Source organism: Moschus berezovskii, chromosome 9 (assembly GCF_049115385.1).
Source record: "Moschus berezovskii isolate FMDL1 chromosome 9, NW_MosBer_1.0, whole genome shotgun sequence".
Taxonomy (NCBI): Eukaryota; Metazoa; Chordata; class Mammalia; order Artiodactyla; family Moschidae; genus Moschus; species Moschus berezovskii.
In genome coordinates this window covers 19,444,492-19,459,488 of record NC_142468.1, presented here as the reverse complement: position 1 = coordinate 19,459,488, position 14,997 = coordinate 19,444,492, and the positions used below count along the sequence as shown (strand labels likewise).

The 14,997-nt window shown below is 44.9% G+C and overlaps 1 protein-coding gene across 19 annotated transcripts in view; it reads left to right on the top strand.

Moving 5' to 3' along the window:
• The window catches only part of RGS6 (regulator of G protein signaling 6), a 615,519-nt gene that overhangs the window by 505,828 nt on the left and 94,694 nt on the right, over positions 1–14,997 (top strand). For all 19 annotated transcript variants that reach the window (XR_008687250.2, XR_016038168.1, XM_088839478.1 and 16 more), the window contains 3 exons: positions 2,049–2,099; positions 5,750–5,856; positions 7,179–7,230. Coding sequence is in view for 17 of the 19 variants with exons in the window: in XM_088839478.1 (XP_088695604.1) it covers positions 2,049–2,099; positions 5,750–5,856; positions 7,179–7,230 (210 nt within the window). In the remaining 2 variants the exon portion in view is untranslated. The remainder of the gene's footprint in view (positions 1–2,048; positions 2,100–5,749; positions 5,857–7,178; positions 7,231–14,997) is intronic.

Here is a 14,997-nt window from a genome sequence, read left to right as displayed (position 1 = left end):
GAAATGTGGGGGACTTGCAGGGCTGTATCAGTGGAGGCTGGTCCTGGGCAGGTAGGGTGGTACACAAAGAACCAGACAGTCTACTCGGCAAGATTCCTTCTCCTTCCAGAGAGCAACAAAATGTCTAGCACTCAGGCCTGTGCTGATCTCACTTCTCACCCCCAGTCAAATTTCTGAGCAACTTTCCTTTTGGAAAAAGGGAACTGTTTGTTCAACCCCCTCTGTTGGTTCTCCGGTATTTCAGCTGGGAGTCAATCCGAGGAGAGCTGATGGCAGGCCCTCTCCCCCACTGCATAATTCAGACCCATGACAAGACTCGGGTCTCTGGAAACACTGCCCCTTTCAGAATGTTTTCCATCTAACATTTCATCCTGAGGTGATAAAGTACAGACCTTTGAGGATCTGCACTGGTTTAAAGCGAGATATGGGAATGACAATGGTAGATTGTCCAGAAGTTCAGAAGCTCCCAGAAAATTGGACTCCTCTACCCTGACATGAGGGCTTTCCTTGTGTCTCAGAAGGTTAAGAATCTGCCTGCAATGTGGGAGACCCAGGTTTGACCCCTGGGTCGGGAAGATCCCCTGGAGAAGGAAATGGCAACCCACCCCAGTATTCTTGCCTGGAGAGTCCTATGGACAGTGGAGCCTGGTGGTCTACCATCCACGGGGTCACAAAGAGCGGAACACGACTGAGTGACTGCACTTTCACCCCCACATGAACCACACTTTCCTGAGAACGCTGGTCCTAGGTGCCACATTTAAAGGGAGGCAAACAAAAGCAAATATATTCAGAGAATATTGACCACAGTGGTGAGAAACCCCAAATCATACCATGGGAAGAAACAGCTGAGGAATCCAGGCACATTTCACCTGGAGCAGGGGAACCTCTCGAATAGCATTGCTCATACACTGAGCGTGAGAGGTCTGAGTTCTTCTATCATCACAGGGCAAAACTAAGACCAAGGAGAGGAATTCAGAGAAGGGCCAATTTCAGTTCAGAGAAATTGAAGATGACTTAACTGGCACGGGCTTGCCAGGAAGGAATTTGTGAGTTTCCAGGCACTTGGGGTTTTGTTTTTGTTTTGTTTTTAATGGAAATTAGAACACCTCTTATCCAGGGTATTGTGGATGATGCTTGGCTAGGGTTGGAGTAGATAAGTTTTAAAAGTCCCTTCTGATTCTTAAGATTTACATTAGTTAAGGTAATACTAGATACTAAAACAGATAACTCTCAAATGCCTGGGTTTCAACATCACAGGTTTATTTTTCAGTCAGGTCAGAGCCCCAGATGGGCATCAATCTTCATGTCTGTTCAGGATCCCAGGCTCCTTCCACATTGTGGCTCTGCCCTCTCTCCCTTCATCCAGCAGATGGGGATGAAAGGGTGTGGGATGTGGAGGGACAGACAGGAGTTTTATGGTCCGAGTCTGGAAATGGCATATGGCATTTCCACCCACGTTCTTTGGTCAGAGCTCAATCCACACCCAACTGCCCGAAGGTCTGGAAGTGTAATATAGTTGTTCCCCCCGGGATGGAGGACAGAGGTTTGGATGAACACATAGAAGTTTCTCCCACAGACACAGGGGCTTATTCATTCAGGATAAGCCCAGGCCAGAAGAAATTAGAGGTTTATTTTTTTTTTCAGGAACCTGTGTGGTCATCTCTGTTGGGCAGGCCTTGTCAGTTGGGGATAGGGATCTAAAAGAAGTCTCCTCCCTCAGGAAATGTTCTGGAGTGATGAAACATCCTCTAGCCTGTCATCAGAATATGTATTCGCAGGAAGTCCCCTCCCGAAGCTCCCTAGAAATGTGGACACAAGATCATCCTGTGTCATCAGATGTGGTTTTTTTTGAGGAAAAGAATGGGATTGTGACTATGGAAGCATACTAATGGGTGGAAAGAGTTGGTTAGGATGGAAAAGTATCAATATTACCTAGCTCTCCAGGTATGTACTAATTGGACCTAGGGATCTCTCGGGTAACCATGTTTCCTCTGGCACAGAGTTAAACATCCATGAGGTCTTCAATTGGAATTGCTTTACTGTTGCAGGTACGGACATTGTACAGTGGCTTATGAAGAACCTTTCCATCGAGGACCCAGGTACTTGACCCTCAACTCTGACTTGACCCGCATGATATTAGTGAACAAGCCATACCCAAGTTCCAGACCAGTTTCTCCTACCCTCCTGAGAACTGGGCTTAAACAAGTGAATTCCAAGATGTGGAATCACTCCCTTTACAAACAAAATTAATTTATTCCCTCCACTGAGTTTCTGTCTTTAAATTTAAATTACCCTTGGAGGAAATGAGCAACCATTTAGAATGCCAAAGAGCCCGATACAATAACATGGACTCTGGTTAGCCACAGCAATTAAAGATAAGTTGTAGCACTGTCACGGAACAGCCTTCTATAGCCAGCTCTTAAAATTAGATTGCCTGATCCACAATTAAGAGGTTTAATTATTTGCTAAGACTCCTTCTGTTCTCTGCTTCTGCAAGAAGTGAAGGAGTGATTTTTTTCAACTTTAATTGTGCAATGCAATTAGGAAAACCTCACCAGAAAAACAACAGCAAACCCTGGCCAATAAAGCAGTTTTCAAGTCAGTGCTCCCACCAGCAAATAAGCAATAAAATTTATTTTTACAGCATAATTAGAAAATGGAGGTGGGGGGGTTCCAGGAAAAAAATAAAAATTCTAGGTAAGTAAACTTTTCTGAAGTTATTATACACTCCCCATCTTAACTAAGTGTTCTTGATGCCTGAAAGTCATATTTACAAACATCCAGTAATGTATTCTGATGTTCTTGGGGATTAGATCTACTTGCCTCAAATTAAATGGCCTTCAATTGCTCTGCTCTTTAAAGACTTTTTTCAAGTGCCCATTCTAGGTGTCTGACCTTCAACTCTGATTCCTGCTGGGGTCACTATGAGAGCTCAAGCACTTCTGTATTTTAATCTGATGCTCTTAATATTAATAGACTATTTTTTAGTAATTTTTATTTGGTTAGTTTTTGGGTGGTGGAGAGCTGTACTTGGTCTTTGCTGCCAAGAGGGCTTTTTTCCTCTAGTTGTGCTGTGTGGGCTTCTCACTGTGGCAGCTTCTCTTGTTGCAGCTCCCAGGCTCTGAAGCACAGGCTCAACGGTTGTGGTCTATAGTCTCAGTTGCTGCTTATCACATGGGATCTTCCTGGGCCAAGAGTCAAACTCTTGCATCCTGCAATGACAGACAGACTCTTTGCCACTGAACCACAAGGGTAGCCCTTCAAAGACCACTGACTATGGCAGTGGAAGTTAGTCACTCAGTTGTGTCCAACTCTTTGCGACACCATGAACTGTAGCCCACCAGGCTCCTCTGTCCATGGAATTCTCCAGGCATTAATCCTGGAGTGGGTTGCCATTCCCTTCTCCAGGGGGATCTTCCTGACCCAGGGATCAAACCCAGTTCTCCTGCATTGCAGGCAGATTCTTTACCGTATGAGCCACCAGGGAAGCCCAATTTATAATTTACATAGAATTCAATTAAACATAGTTGCAAGAAATCTGAGTGCCAGAAAAGTAGGGCATGAACAGAAATGACACTAGCCTTTCTCTCCATCATGACTAGTGACCACTCTCATGTCGAGTGGAAATTCTTAGTTCTAGTCAAGTTCTTAAACCACAGGAGAAAACTATAAATGCTGATCCTTTTAAGGGAAAAACCCATATTGACTACTCTAAGTGTTTGCCTTATGCAGCCTGGACTTCTGATTATCTGCTTCTGAAAACCGGACTGCGTAAGTCTCTACAAGTTTAGTTACATGATGTAGAGTCACCCGTCTTCATGGTCGGTTTTTTTCTCTTCCAAGAGTACTGTTTTCTTTGCCCTTCTGGAATAATTATCATATTTCTGAAAGGTATTTATCATTATCTTCCGTGGTGGTAGTAGCAGCAGCAATGGTATATTCTGAGAGCCCTGAACCAGCTAGTGGTAGAACATGCTGTAGGAATCCTCTGGTCCCAGTGAACGCAGCTTCTGTGAGAGGTCCTCAATGACACAGGTCTTATCTCTCATGGTCTAGTATACTTTGATGCCCTTGGGAGGATATCAAGGTCTGGAACCCATCTGGGCTTCTGAGAAGTAGTTGAGCAGTAGTTAGGACAATTCACCAGCAGAAATGAGGCCAACCAAGACCCTGGGAAATCAGGTAGCCAAAGTCCACCCTCCTTCCCTTCTTCCTTCCCATCTGCAGCATCTCTAAGCACAAGCCTTTTGAAGAATGAGGTGAGACTTCCAGCTCCAGATTGGTGACTTGAAAGTCCCCTTCTGACTGGGTTTTGTTCTTCCTTCTCTGAAGAAAGAGCAGGTGATGAAATTTCCCTTTTCTGCTTGACTCATGGTTCTTGAAGCATATAGATTTCAGAACCAAACTGGTTATCACTAAGCAATCACTATACAATTCCATTCATCCCAATTCTACCAGTGATAAATGTATGCACTCCTTCCAAAGAAGAATAGCAGATTCTCAGTATGCAAAATGACTGGATCATATGCAACCTCTTGAAAGTTGTAGCACTGTCACTGAACAGCCTTCTAGAGCCAGTTCTTAAAATTACATTGCCTGAATCACAATGAAGAGGTTTAATTACTTGCTAAAACTCCCAAAAAGTTTGCAAATAAAGCCAATACAAGTCACTTTAAAGGCTTCAGAACTTATGAAATTAATAATTCCCAGATATCCCTGAGTATGTCAATAATTTCTACAGTCAAAAATTAATTTTTATTGATAAGAATACTTTTATACTTGTAAAAGATTATCATGTGAGCTTCCCAGGTGGCTAGTGGTAAAGAACCCACCTGCCATTGCAGAAGACATAAGAGATACAGGTTCAGTCCCTGGGTTGGGAAGATCCCCTGGAGGAGGGCATGGTAACCCACTCCAGTATTCTTGCCTGGAGAATCCCATGAAGAGTCCATAGGGTCACAAAGAGTTGGACATGACTGAAGCGACTTAGCATGCACACATCATGTCTGATAGAACCATCTAAATTTCTTTTTTCTTAGCTCTGCTCACAGTAAATATAAATTCTTAACTATTTATGTGAATCTACCTATGGCTGGTGCTAAAGTAACAAAACAACAAGTTGTGGCAAAAATATCAATGTTTGTATTAGGTTGGCCTCCCTAGGCTACTGCTTTCTCTTCCTCTAATTCCTCTTTATCCTTAAGAGAACAGTAATACCCTCCTCCTTGCTGGTGGGATTCTCATGTCAGGAAATGCAGCGCGAGTCTGAAGACTCTGTAGGCTGCATGCTCATTGCTGGTGGGGATTAAAAAAAAAAAAGAATGAAACTAAAAATATGAATCAGGGCTGCCAGCACTTACTGAGCACTTACCATGCACCAGACACTGCTAAGCACTTTACGTGAAGCATCTCACTTATTTACAGACTTCCACACCAGAGCCCATGATCCTAACTGGAAGCTAGACTTTTTTCTGGAAGTCTTGGGGGGTTAAACAATATCAGGCGATCAGAGCTGGGATCCAGAGGAGTCTCAGACACGTGTCACCTTCCCAACCATTGATATCTCCACCCAGCCCAGTGCAGTCATTTCAGAAATTATCAACCAATCATTCTGTGATCTGGGGGTGATGACAGTTGACTTCTAGTTGCCTTTCTGCTCACCCTACCCCATCCCACTTACACCTCATCTAAGTAGCCCTGCATTCTGACAGTTTTGCAATAACCTCTTTCTTCTTCCCTGTCCCCTCAGTTGAAGCAATACACTTGGGAAGCCTTATAGCTGCCCAGGGCTACGTATTTCCCATCTCAGACCATGTTCTTACCATGAAGGATGATGGCACCTTTTATCGTTTCCAGGTAGGCCTTCAGCTTCTCCTTTTCTTCTTATCATCTGATCTCAGATTAGAACTACCTAAAAACCTGATGGTATTTAAGGAAGCAACTCCTGCCTCCCAGCTCTGGGAAAGCAAACTTGTCTGTGCTATTTTTTGCACCCTCTCCCCAACATAATAGTAAAATGCCCTCATGGAGAACTTACCATTCATTGGTTCCTTTACACATATCTCACTTATTCTGAAGGACAAACTTTGGGGGGATAAATATCATCCATTTTACAGTTGCAAAAACTGAGGTACCTGGAGAATTAATGGGACATTTAGTCAATCCAGGGGACAGCCTTGATTGGAACCTAGATCAGCCAGATAGCAAAGTCCTTAATCCTACTGCTATATCATGTTATATATACCTTCTTGGTGTGAAATTTCTTTTCACTACCTAGTAATACTTCCCAAACATTTTCCTCTCCTTTTCTCAGATCCAGTCCTACAGTGAATTTGAGCAGAGCATAAGGAGTTGTATCAAGGTCTAAACCAAAAGGCTTTGGAATGGAGTTCTTCAGACAGGGTCAAAGAATGTCTGAGTTTGCTCAGCTGCCATAAGAAAATATCAATACCATAGACAGGGTGGCTTAAACAGCAGAAATGTATTTCTCAGAGCTCTTGAGGCTGGAAGTCTAAGATTAAGCCTCAAGTGGGGTTCAGTTTGTGAGAAGAGCTTTCATCCTGACTTTCAGATAATCAGTTCTCACTGTGTCCTAACGTGGTAGAAAGAGAGAGAGACATAATGACAGAGGTTTTCATCTCTCTGGTGTTTCCTCTTATAGGGACACTAATCCTGTGTGATCAGGGCCCCACCCATGTGATCTCATTTAACCTTAATCACTTCCTTACTCCACATACAGTCACAGTGGGGTGGGGGTGGGGGTGGGGGAAAGGTTAGGGCTTCATCACAGAAATTCAAGAGGGCACCATTCAGTCCATAGCAAAGTGATAAAAGAACTTGGAGCTGGTGCCCCAGTAAATGGTGCTTGTCTGACTCCTGCATTAGACTTCTATTGTTTCAGGATATGAAGTTTTTGCCCTGTAAACTAAGTTTCTCATTTTTGCATTTATTTGGCTGACCTGAGATTTTATTTCTCAACACTTAGATTAAAATGTTGACTGGCCTTGGCTATGCTAAGAACAGGAAAGAGTCAGGGTGAAGTGTCAACACACAGGACGTGCAGACAGAGCCTGTCAGGGAGGAATCCTCCCTGGGCCAGGGGAGGGCTGTCCATGGGCCCCTGGCAGGGGAGGGCATGAGCTGGCATCCTCAGTCCTGACACCTGTGCTCTTTTGCAGGCCCCATACTTCTGGCCTTCAAATTGCTGGGAACCTGAAAACACGGACTATGGTGAGCACTGAAGCCATGGCCCACACTTACTGGGAATGCAGAAGACACATCTTTACTGTGTGGGTGACTGCGGTGCATGGGGAGGAGGGTCTTTGCCCTGCTTAGCCCTTTCTCATATTGTAGACAGGTGCTGTTCCACATACTGATGAAAGGCAGGGCCCACTGAAATATGCAGCCATTGGAAGGGAAGGTGGGAGGGGAAGAAAAGTTTTATCAGGTCTGGCCACTGTGCTCATTCTGTGGGGCCATGGAAAACTGGGCCAGTGGCCATTGACCACTACTTCCTTGGACAGGGTTTCAGGCAAGGCTGGATCAAGGGGGCATGCCCCCCTGGCCATTTCCTTTCTCACAGACTTGTTAAGACTTTTTAATAATTCATTGGTGTTTTTGATGGTTGGAAGTTAGAGGGGAAGAGTAACAGGCCATGGAGGGGTATACAAAAGTTACCCTACCTAAGAAAACAAAGAGTGGACGAAGCTGGGCACTGGGTAAGCAGGGAATTACCTCTGTCCAAGCAGGGATTTATTAGACTCTTGCCCTGTATGCCATGAAGACTGTTTAATATATCTGTGTGTCAGTCTTCTAAAGTTATACTATCCCTGTACTTCAGATATAGCTGAGGCCCAGAGAGGCCACATTCTCACATCTATCACACTGTACTCTGATTGGATGTCCAGTCAATTGTCAGCTCCATGAGGGCAGGGCTGGTCCACCTCATTCACTTTTATTATCCAGTGCATAGTGCATTCCTAAGCCACTGTGGGCACTTAGTAAATATTTGCTGATGGTTCTGGTTCTTTGACTGTGTGGATCACAGCAAACTGTGGAAAATTCTTCAAGAAGTGGGAAAACCAGACCACCTTATCTGTCTCCTAAGAAACCTGTATGCAAGTCAAGAAGCAACAGTTAGAACCGGACATGGAACAGCAGACTGGTTCAAAATTGGGAAAGAAGTACATCGAGGCTGTGCATTGTCCCCCTTCTTGTTTAACTTATATGCAGAGCACAGGGCTTCCCTGGTGGCTCAGTTGGTAAAGAAGCTGCCTGTAGTGCAGGACACGTGGGTTCAATCCCTGGGTCAGGAAGCTCCCCTGGAGAAGGAAATGGTAACCCACTCAGTATTCTTGCCTGGAAAATCCCATGGGCAGAGGAGCCTGGTGGGCTACATACAGTCCATGGGGTCACAAGAGTCGGACCCGACTTAGTGACTAAACCACCACCATGAGAAACGCTGGGCTGGAAGAAGCAGAAGCTGGAATCAAGATTTCTGGGAAAAGTATCAATAACCTCAGATATGCAGATGACACCACCCTAATGGCAGAAAGCTAAGAGAAACTAAAGAGCCTCTTGATGAGTGTGAAAGAAGAAAGTGAAAAAGCTGGCTTAAAACTCAACATTCACAGAAAGAAGATTGTGGCATTCGGTCCCATCACTTCCTGGCAAATAGATGGGGAAACAATGGAAACAGTGACAGACTTTATTTTCTTGAGCTACAAAATCACTGCAGATGGTGACTGAAGCCACGAAATTAGAAGGTGCTTGCTCCTTGGAAGGAAAGCTATGACAAACCTAGACAGTATATTAAAAAGCAGAGACATCACTTTGCTGACAAAGTTCCTCTAGTCAAAGCTATGGTTTTTCCAGTAGTCATGTATGGATGTGAGAGTTGGACCATAAAGAAGGCTGAGCACCGAAGAATTGATGCTTTCGAACTGAGGTGTTGGAGAAGACTCCAGAGAGTTCCTTGGACTGCAAGGAGATCAAAGCAGCCAATCCTAAAGGAAATCAACCCTGAATGTTTGTTAGGAAGAACTGATGCCGAAGCTGAAGCTCCAGTATTTTTTCCCCCTGATGTGAAGAGCAGACTCACTGGAAAAGACCCTAATGCTGGGAAAGGTTGATGGCAAGAGGAGAAGGCGGAGACAGAGGATGAGATGGTTGGATGACATCATCAACTGAAGGGACATGAGTTTGAGCAAACTCCAAGAGATAGGGAAGGATAAGGAAGCCTGGCATGCTGCAGTCCATTGGGTTGCAAAGAGTTGAACATGACTGAGTGCCTGAACAACAACTGGTTCTTTATCAAAGGTGATTAACAGGCACCCAGTAGAGGCAGCAGAATTTGAATTCAGATGCTCCTTTCATGGTCTGCCCCTCCACACAGCACCCTCATCACTGACTCAGCTGCTGGGGCAGCCCATAGCTGCTCTCCTTGTGATCGGGGCACACAGTGAGACCTGTGACTTCTTCATGGATTATTTGCAGGATGGTTTTCATAGGAGGGTAGAGCCAGCTGCAGCTGGGTGGTACTCCAGGGGGCCTGTCCTGAGACATTATGATAAGCTACACACTCTGGATCACACTTCTGAGGGAGGGGAAACCAGCAACTGGAAATAGTCCTGAGAATAGAATCCTGGCAAGACTCTGCCCTACAAGGCTACAGTGGTTCTGTTTCCAAGTCTGGAGCATGGCCCTGATGCAGGGGGCAGGGCCCCGTGCCTATCTCATCAGCTATCTGCAGGCATCACTACGGGTCCCTCTGGAACTGTGCTGTGCCCTAAATGATGTGATAAGTGGGTCCAGCCAGGTTTCCGGCTTGAAACGGGAGCAGCATTTGGCTGCTCATAAAATAAGTGCTTCTGGGGCTGAAATACTGCTCACAAAAGCCCAACTCGGAATTTGAATAATTGTAGCTCAGTTCCATGCAGCAGCCGTGTACCCTTGTGAATGTGAAAACCAATATTTTTCCAGGCAATGGAGAGGGTTGGGAGGATGGTGGGACCAGAAAACCTGGGCCCAAGTAAAATTCAAATATTTGCCTGAATATAAACCCACAACCATCAACCGTCTTACCCTGCATACAGCAGGGCGCCATTTCCCTTTCTCTACAGATTTTTGTAATTTTAGCTGTGCAGTAAGAACAGGGATAAAAATAACAATTTATATCAGGCTCTCACTGAAGCAAAATTATTTTGAATTCCTGTACCTCCATTTTGGGAAATCAAATGGAGAAGTTAAAGTTCAGGATACAAAATACTCATTGCCTTTTCCTGGTTAATCAGAAAATCAGTGTTTACCAGGAGAGAAGTCAGCACAAAGGGCCTGTTGTTGACTGGCTCCTCTAGCTGTGTGATCTTGGCAAGTTACTTAAACTCTCTGTGCCTCTGAAATCTCAGTTTAAAAGCAGAATGGTAATAGTACATCTCGTGTTGTTGGTTAGGATTAAATTGTTTCGTTAATTAGAAATGTGTGCAAGTTTTGGTGCATGGCATATAGTAAGGAGTCAATACAAACCATAGTGGGGATTGGTATTAGTACTCCCAGGATGATGTTTGATCTTATTTGTTCTGTGGCAGCCCTCTTGCCAGAAAGTATGTGCCACTGGAGCTAAGAATTCAGAATAGGTGGGGCTTGGATTGACAAAGAACCAGAAACTTCCCTTCTTTCAACACCTCAGTTCAGTTCAGTCTCCCAGTTGTGTCCGACTCTTTGCAACCCCATGAATCACAGCACACCAGGCCTCCCTGTCCATCACCAACTCCCAGAGTCTGCTCAAACTCACGTCCATCGAGTTGGTGATGCCATCCAGCCATCTCATTCTCTGTCGTCCCCTTCTCCTCCTGCCCCCAATCCCTCCCAGCATCAGGGTCTTTTCCAGTGAGTCAACTCTTCGTATGGAGTTGGACTGTGAAGAAAGCTGAGTGCCGAAGAATTGATGCTTTTGAACTGTGGTGGTGGAGAAGACCCTTGAGAGTCCCTTGGACTGCAAGGAGATCCAACCAGTCCATCCTAAAGGAGATCAGTCCTGGGTGTTCATTGGAAGGACTGATGCTAAAGCTGAAACTCCAATACTCTGGCCAATTGCTATGTCACAGATTTGAGTGAGTGACAGGCTTGCCCTCCAAGCATCCCAGGCTGAGAGAGAGACCATGATGTGCAAACAAGAAGAGGATGCTGAGGGATTTGATCCAACTACTCTAAGACTTTATGTTGCTGAAGCATGATTACAAAGGTGGAATAATTTGGGATGGACAAGTTTATGAAAAGGTCCTCGTAGTAGAGGAGAGACATTTAGAATAGGTTCAGCAGCTTCCCAGAGCCACTGTGGGTCTCCGAAAATGGAGAATAACCTGAAAAATTCCCTCATCGATGAAAGGAGGCTAATAACAGAACTCACCTCATAGGTTATTACGAGGATTAAGTAAATGGACATTTGGAAAGTCCCTCAACCACTGCCTGACATTCAACAAGCTCCATATACGTGGTAGCTGCTAGTGTGGTGACTTCCCTAGGATCTAAAATACTGCTTGGCACATAAGTGAAAGTGTTAGTCGCTCAGTCGTGTCTGACTCTTTGCGACCCTATGGACCATAGCCTGCCAGGCTTGGTCCATGGAATTCTCCAGGCAAGAATACTGGAGTGGGTTGCTGTTTCCTTCTCCAGGGGATCTTTCCAACCCAGGGATCAAACCTGTGCTTCCTGCATTGCAGGTGGATTCTTTACTGTCTGAGCTACCAGAGCAGAGGCACTCAAATTTATTTTAATTGGAGTATAATTGCTTTACAATATTGTGTTAGTTTCTGCCGTAAAATGAAGTGAATCAGCTGTATGTGTACATGCATCCTTTCCTTCTTGGGCCCCCCTCCCACCTCACCACCATCCTACCCCTCTAGGCCATTGCAGAGCACCATGTCCAGCTCCCTGTGCTACAGAGCAGCTTCCCAGTAGCTCTCTGCTTTACGTATGGTAGTGTATTCATGTCAGGGCTACTCTCTCGATTCATCCCATCCTCCCTTTCCTCCCTCTTTTTCTTCTTGCCCATTCTACGCATTTGTGTCTCTTTCAGTTCAGTTCAGTCGCTCAGTCGTGTCCGACTCTTTGCGACCCCATGAATCACAGCACGCCAGGCCTCCCTGTCCATCACCAACTCCCGGAGTTCACCCAAACTCATGTCCATCGAGTCGGTGATGCCATCCAGCCATCTCATTCTCTGTTGTCCCCTTCTCCTCCCGACCCCAATCCCTCCCAGCATCAGAGTCTTTTCCAGTGAGTCAATTCGTTGCATGAGGTGGCCAAAGTATTGTGTCTCTTTAGCCATCCTGAAAATAGGTTTATCCATGCCATTTTTCTAGATTCCACATATATACATTGAGGCACTCAGATTTTTAAATGGGAGAATGAATGAGTCAGTGAATAAGTACACAGAGCAGTGAATGTCATAGTGGAAAACTAGACCACAATTGTGATTCCACCTCTGCCACTAACCAGTCCATGAGTAAAGCACTTCAGCTCTCTGAGCCTTTATTTTTCTATCTATTAGTGAGGAATCCATACTTGATGGTCGCCAAGGTTATTTGCAATGCTAAAATTCCATTGTTCTAAAAAATAATTAGAAAGTATGGGGGAAATAGAGAAATAAGTGATTTGTATGTACCTTAGTTTAGGAGATTGAGGTATATTATGATGTCACTAGTAGAGAGACTAGCAGAGACCAACCTAGACAGTATATTAAAAAGCAGAGATATTACTTTGCTAACAAAGGTCCATCTAGTCAAAGTTAGAAAGCTGAAGAATTGATGAAGCTGAAGAATTGATGCTTTTGAACTGTGGTGTTGGAAAAGACTCTTGAGAGTCCCTTGGACTGCAAGATCAAACCAGTCAATCCTAAAGGAAATCAGTCCTGAATATTTGTTAGCAGGACTGATGCTGAAGCTGAAACTCCACTTGTCTGGCTACCTGAACTGACTCATTGGAAAAGACCCTGATGCTGGAAAAGATTGAAGGCAGGAGGAGAAGAGGATGACAGAAACTGAGATGGTTGGATGGCGTCACGGACTCCATGGACATGAGTTTGAGCAAGCTTTGGGAGTTGGTGATGGACAGGGAAGACTGGCGTGCTGCAGTCCACGGGGCTGCAAAGAGCCAGACACACCTGAGTGACTGAACTGAACTGAGTAGAGACAGAAAGTGTGGAAAGGGAGTCAATTTTTAAGGACATTGAAATATGATAGGTTCAATGTTTTTTTCATGTTTAATTGCACATGTAGTACATGAATCTATTGACTGTAAATTTTTTTTATTACATTCTCTTTTTGTCCTGGTGGGATGCCGGTGAGCTTCAGATGGCAGTGGGTATCCAAGTGAGATGCTGGCATGAGGGCAAAAAAGACAAGTATTTTTCCAATGAGAAATTACATATCCATAAAAAAAGCAAGTCCCCAGATGCCCTGTTAGAGGACTTGGCTGTGGTTGCCAGTGGTCACTTGATGGGTCAGGTGTCAGAGGGAACGCTGCTGAGACACTGAGGAAGTTCACACAAGCCCCGGGGAAGGTCCCCTCAGCTGCTACCTGCCACAGTGGTGGTGGACAGACCGCCCAGTGTGTGACATCAGCTGCACAGGAAGGGGCCCGGCAGCACGCCACCATCAGGAGAGGTACCTTTGCCTTCTGTGCATGGTACTTTACTTCTCAGCTTAACTGATCCATTTTGACCCAGATGGGCTGCGAATTTCTTGGGATGATCCTGCTTAAATAAAGACCAAGTCTGGGTTAGACTGTCCAGAGTTTCTAGTTTAGCCAATGTGAAATACTGTGAGGGACTTCCCTGGTGGTACAGTGGATAAGGATCTGCCTGCCAATACAGGGGATCCAGTTTCGATCCCTGGTCTGGGAAGATCCCACATGCCTTGGGGCACCAAAGCCCATGCACCGCATCTACTGAGCCCGCGTACTGTGGAGCCCGTGCTCCACAACAAGAGAAGCTAGTGCAGCGAGAGGCCCGCACACTACAGCTGGAGGGTAGCCCCCACTCGCCTCAACTAGAGGAAGCCCCCGTGCTGCAACAAAGACCCAAAGCAGACAAAAATAAATTTAAAAAACAACACCGTCCAAGGCAGTGTTGTCAAAGTCGCTCCAGTAGCTATACTGCTTAAGGATCACTGAGGCCAGGGGCAGGTGACATGGCAGGATTCCTGCTACAAGTTGCCTCCAATTCCACAGGCTGCCTAATTGGTGACCCAAGAGACCAAAGGAGGTACCGTGTAACAGAGCAGACACCCCTTATCTGACACAGTGCAGAGCTGTAGCTGTTGGTTTCACTAGAAAAGTTGGTAAGGAGAGAATCATGAAAAAGTGATATATGCATACCTTAACCACTTCAAATGAATGGAGAATATACCAAGGAATATTCACTCAAGAGCCTTTTGAGGTAGAACCAAAGATTCTCTTTGATTTTCGGTCCCCTTAATTTGAGTTTCTTAAATAAACCACACTTGAAATAAACCACCCAGCTTTGACCTCCTTAAAGTACATCAAGAATTTTAAAAATACCTTTAAGGCAACTGTATGTTGACCCCTCTCATATGTTTACATTTTTTCACGTTTTTTTTTTTTTTTCAGTTCTCTCACTCATACCAAATTTATCAGCAATTGTCTTAGCTGACTCTCCTTTATCAAGTTGTTCCAAACCATTCAGTTAGGTCTTCATAGAAACAACGGTGCTCTCTCTTTTCACCTTAATTTCTACATGTAATATTTAGTGAATGTGTGTTATTAAAATAACAGGTATGCCTGACATAAGCAGATTCCAGAACAAATACAACTGACACTCACCCACAAACTCGAGTGATGTGAGAAATGTGGGCATAAAGAGGAGACTGCTTCCAGAAGGCTCCAGCATATTGTAGTCTGCATCAGGAAAATTTGCAGACCACATGAGGAGGTTGGTTAACCCAGCAAGGAGTTGACTAGAGCTCCTGGCCCTCTCTG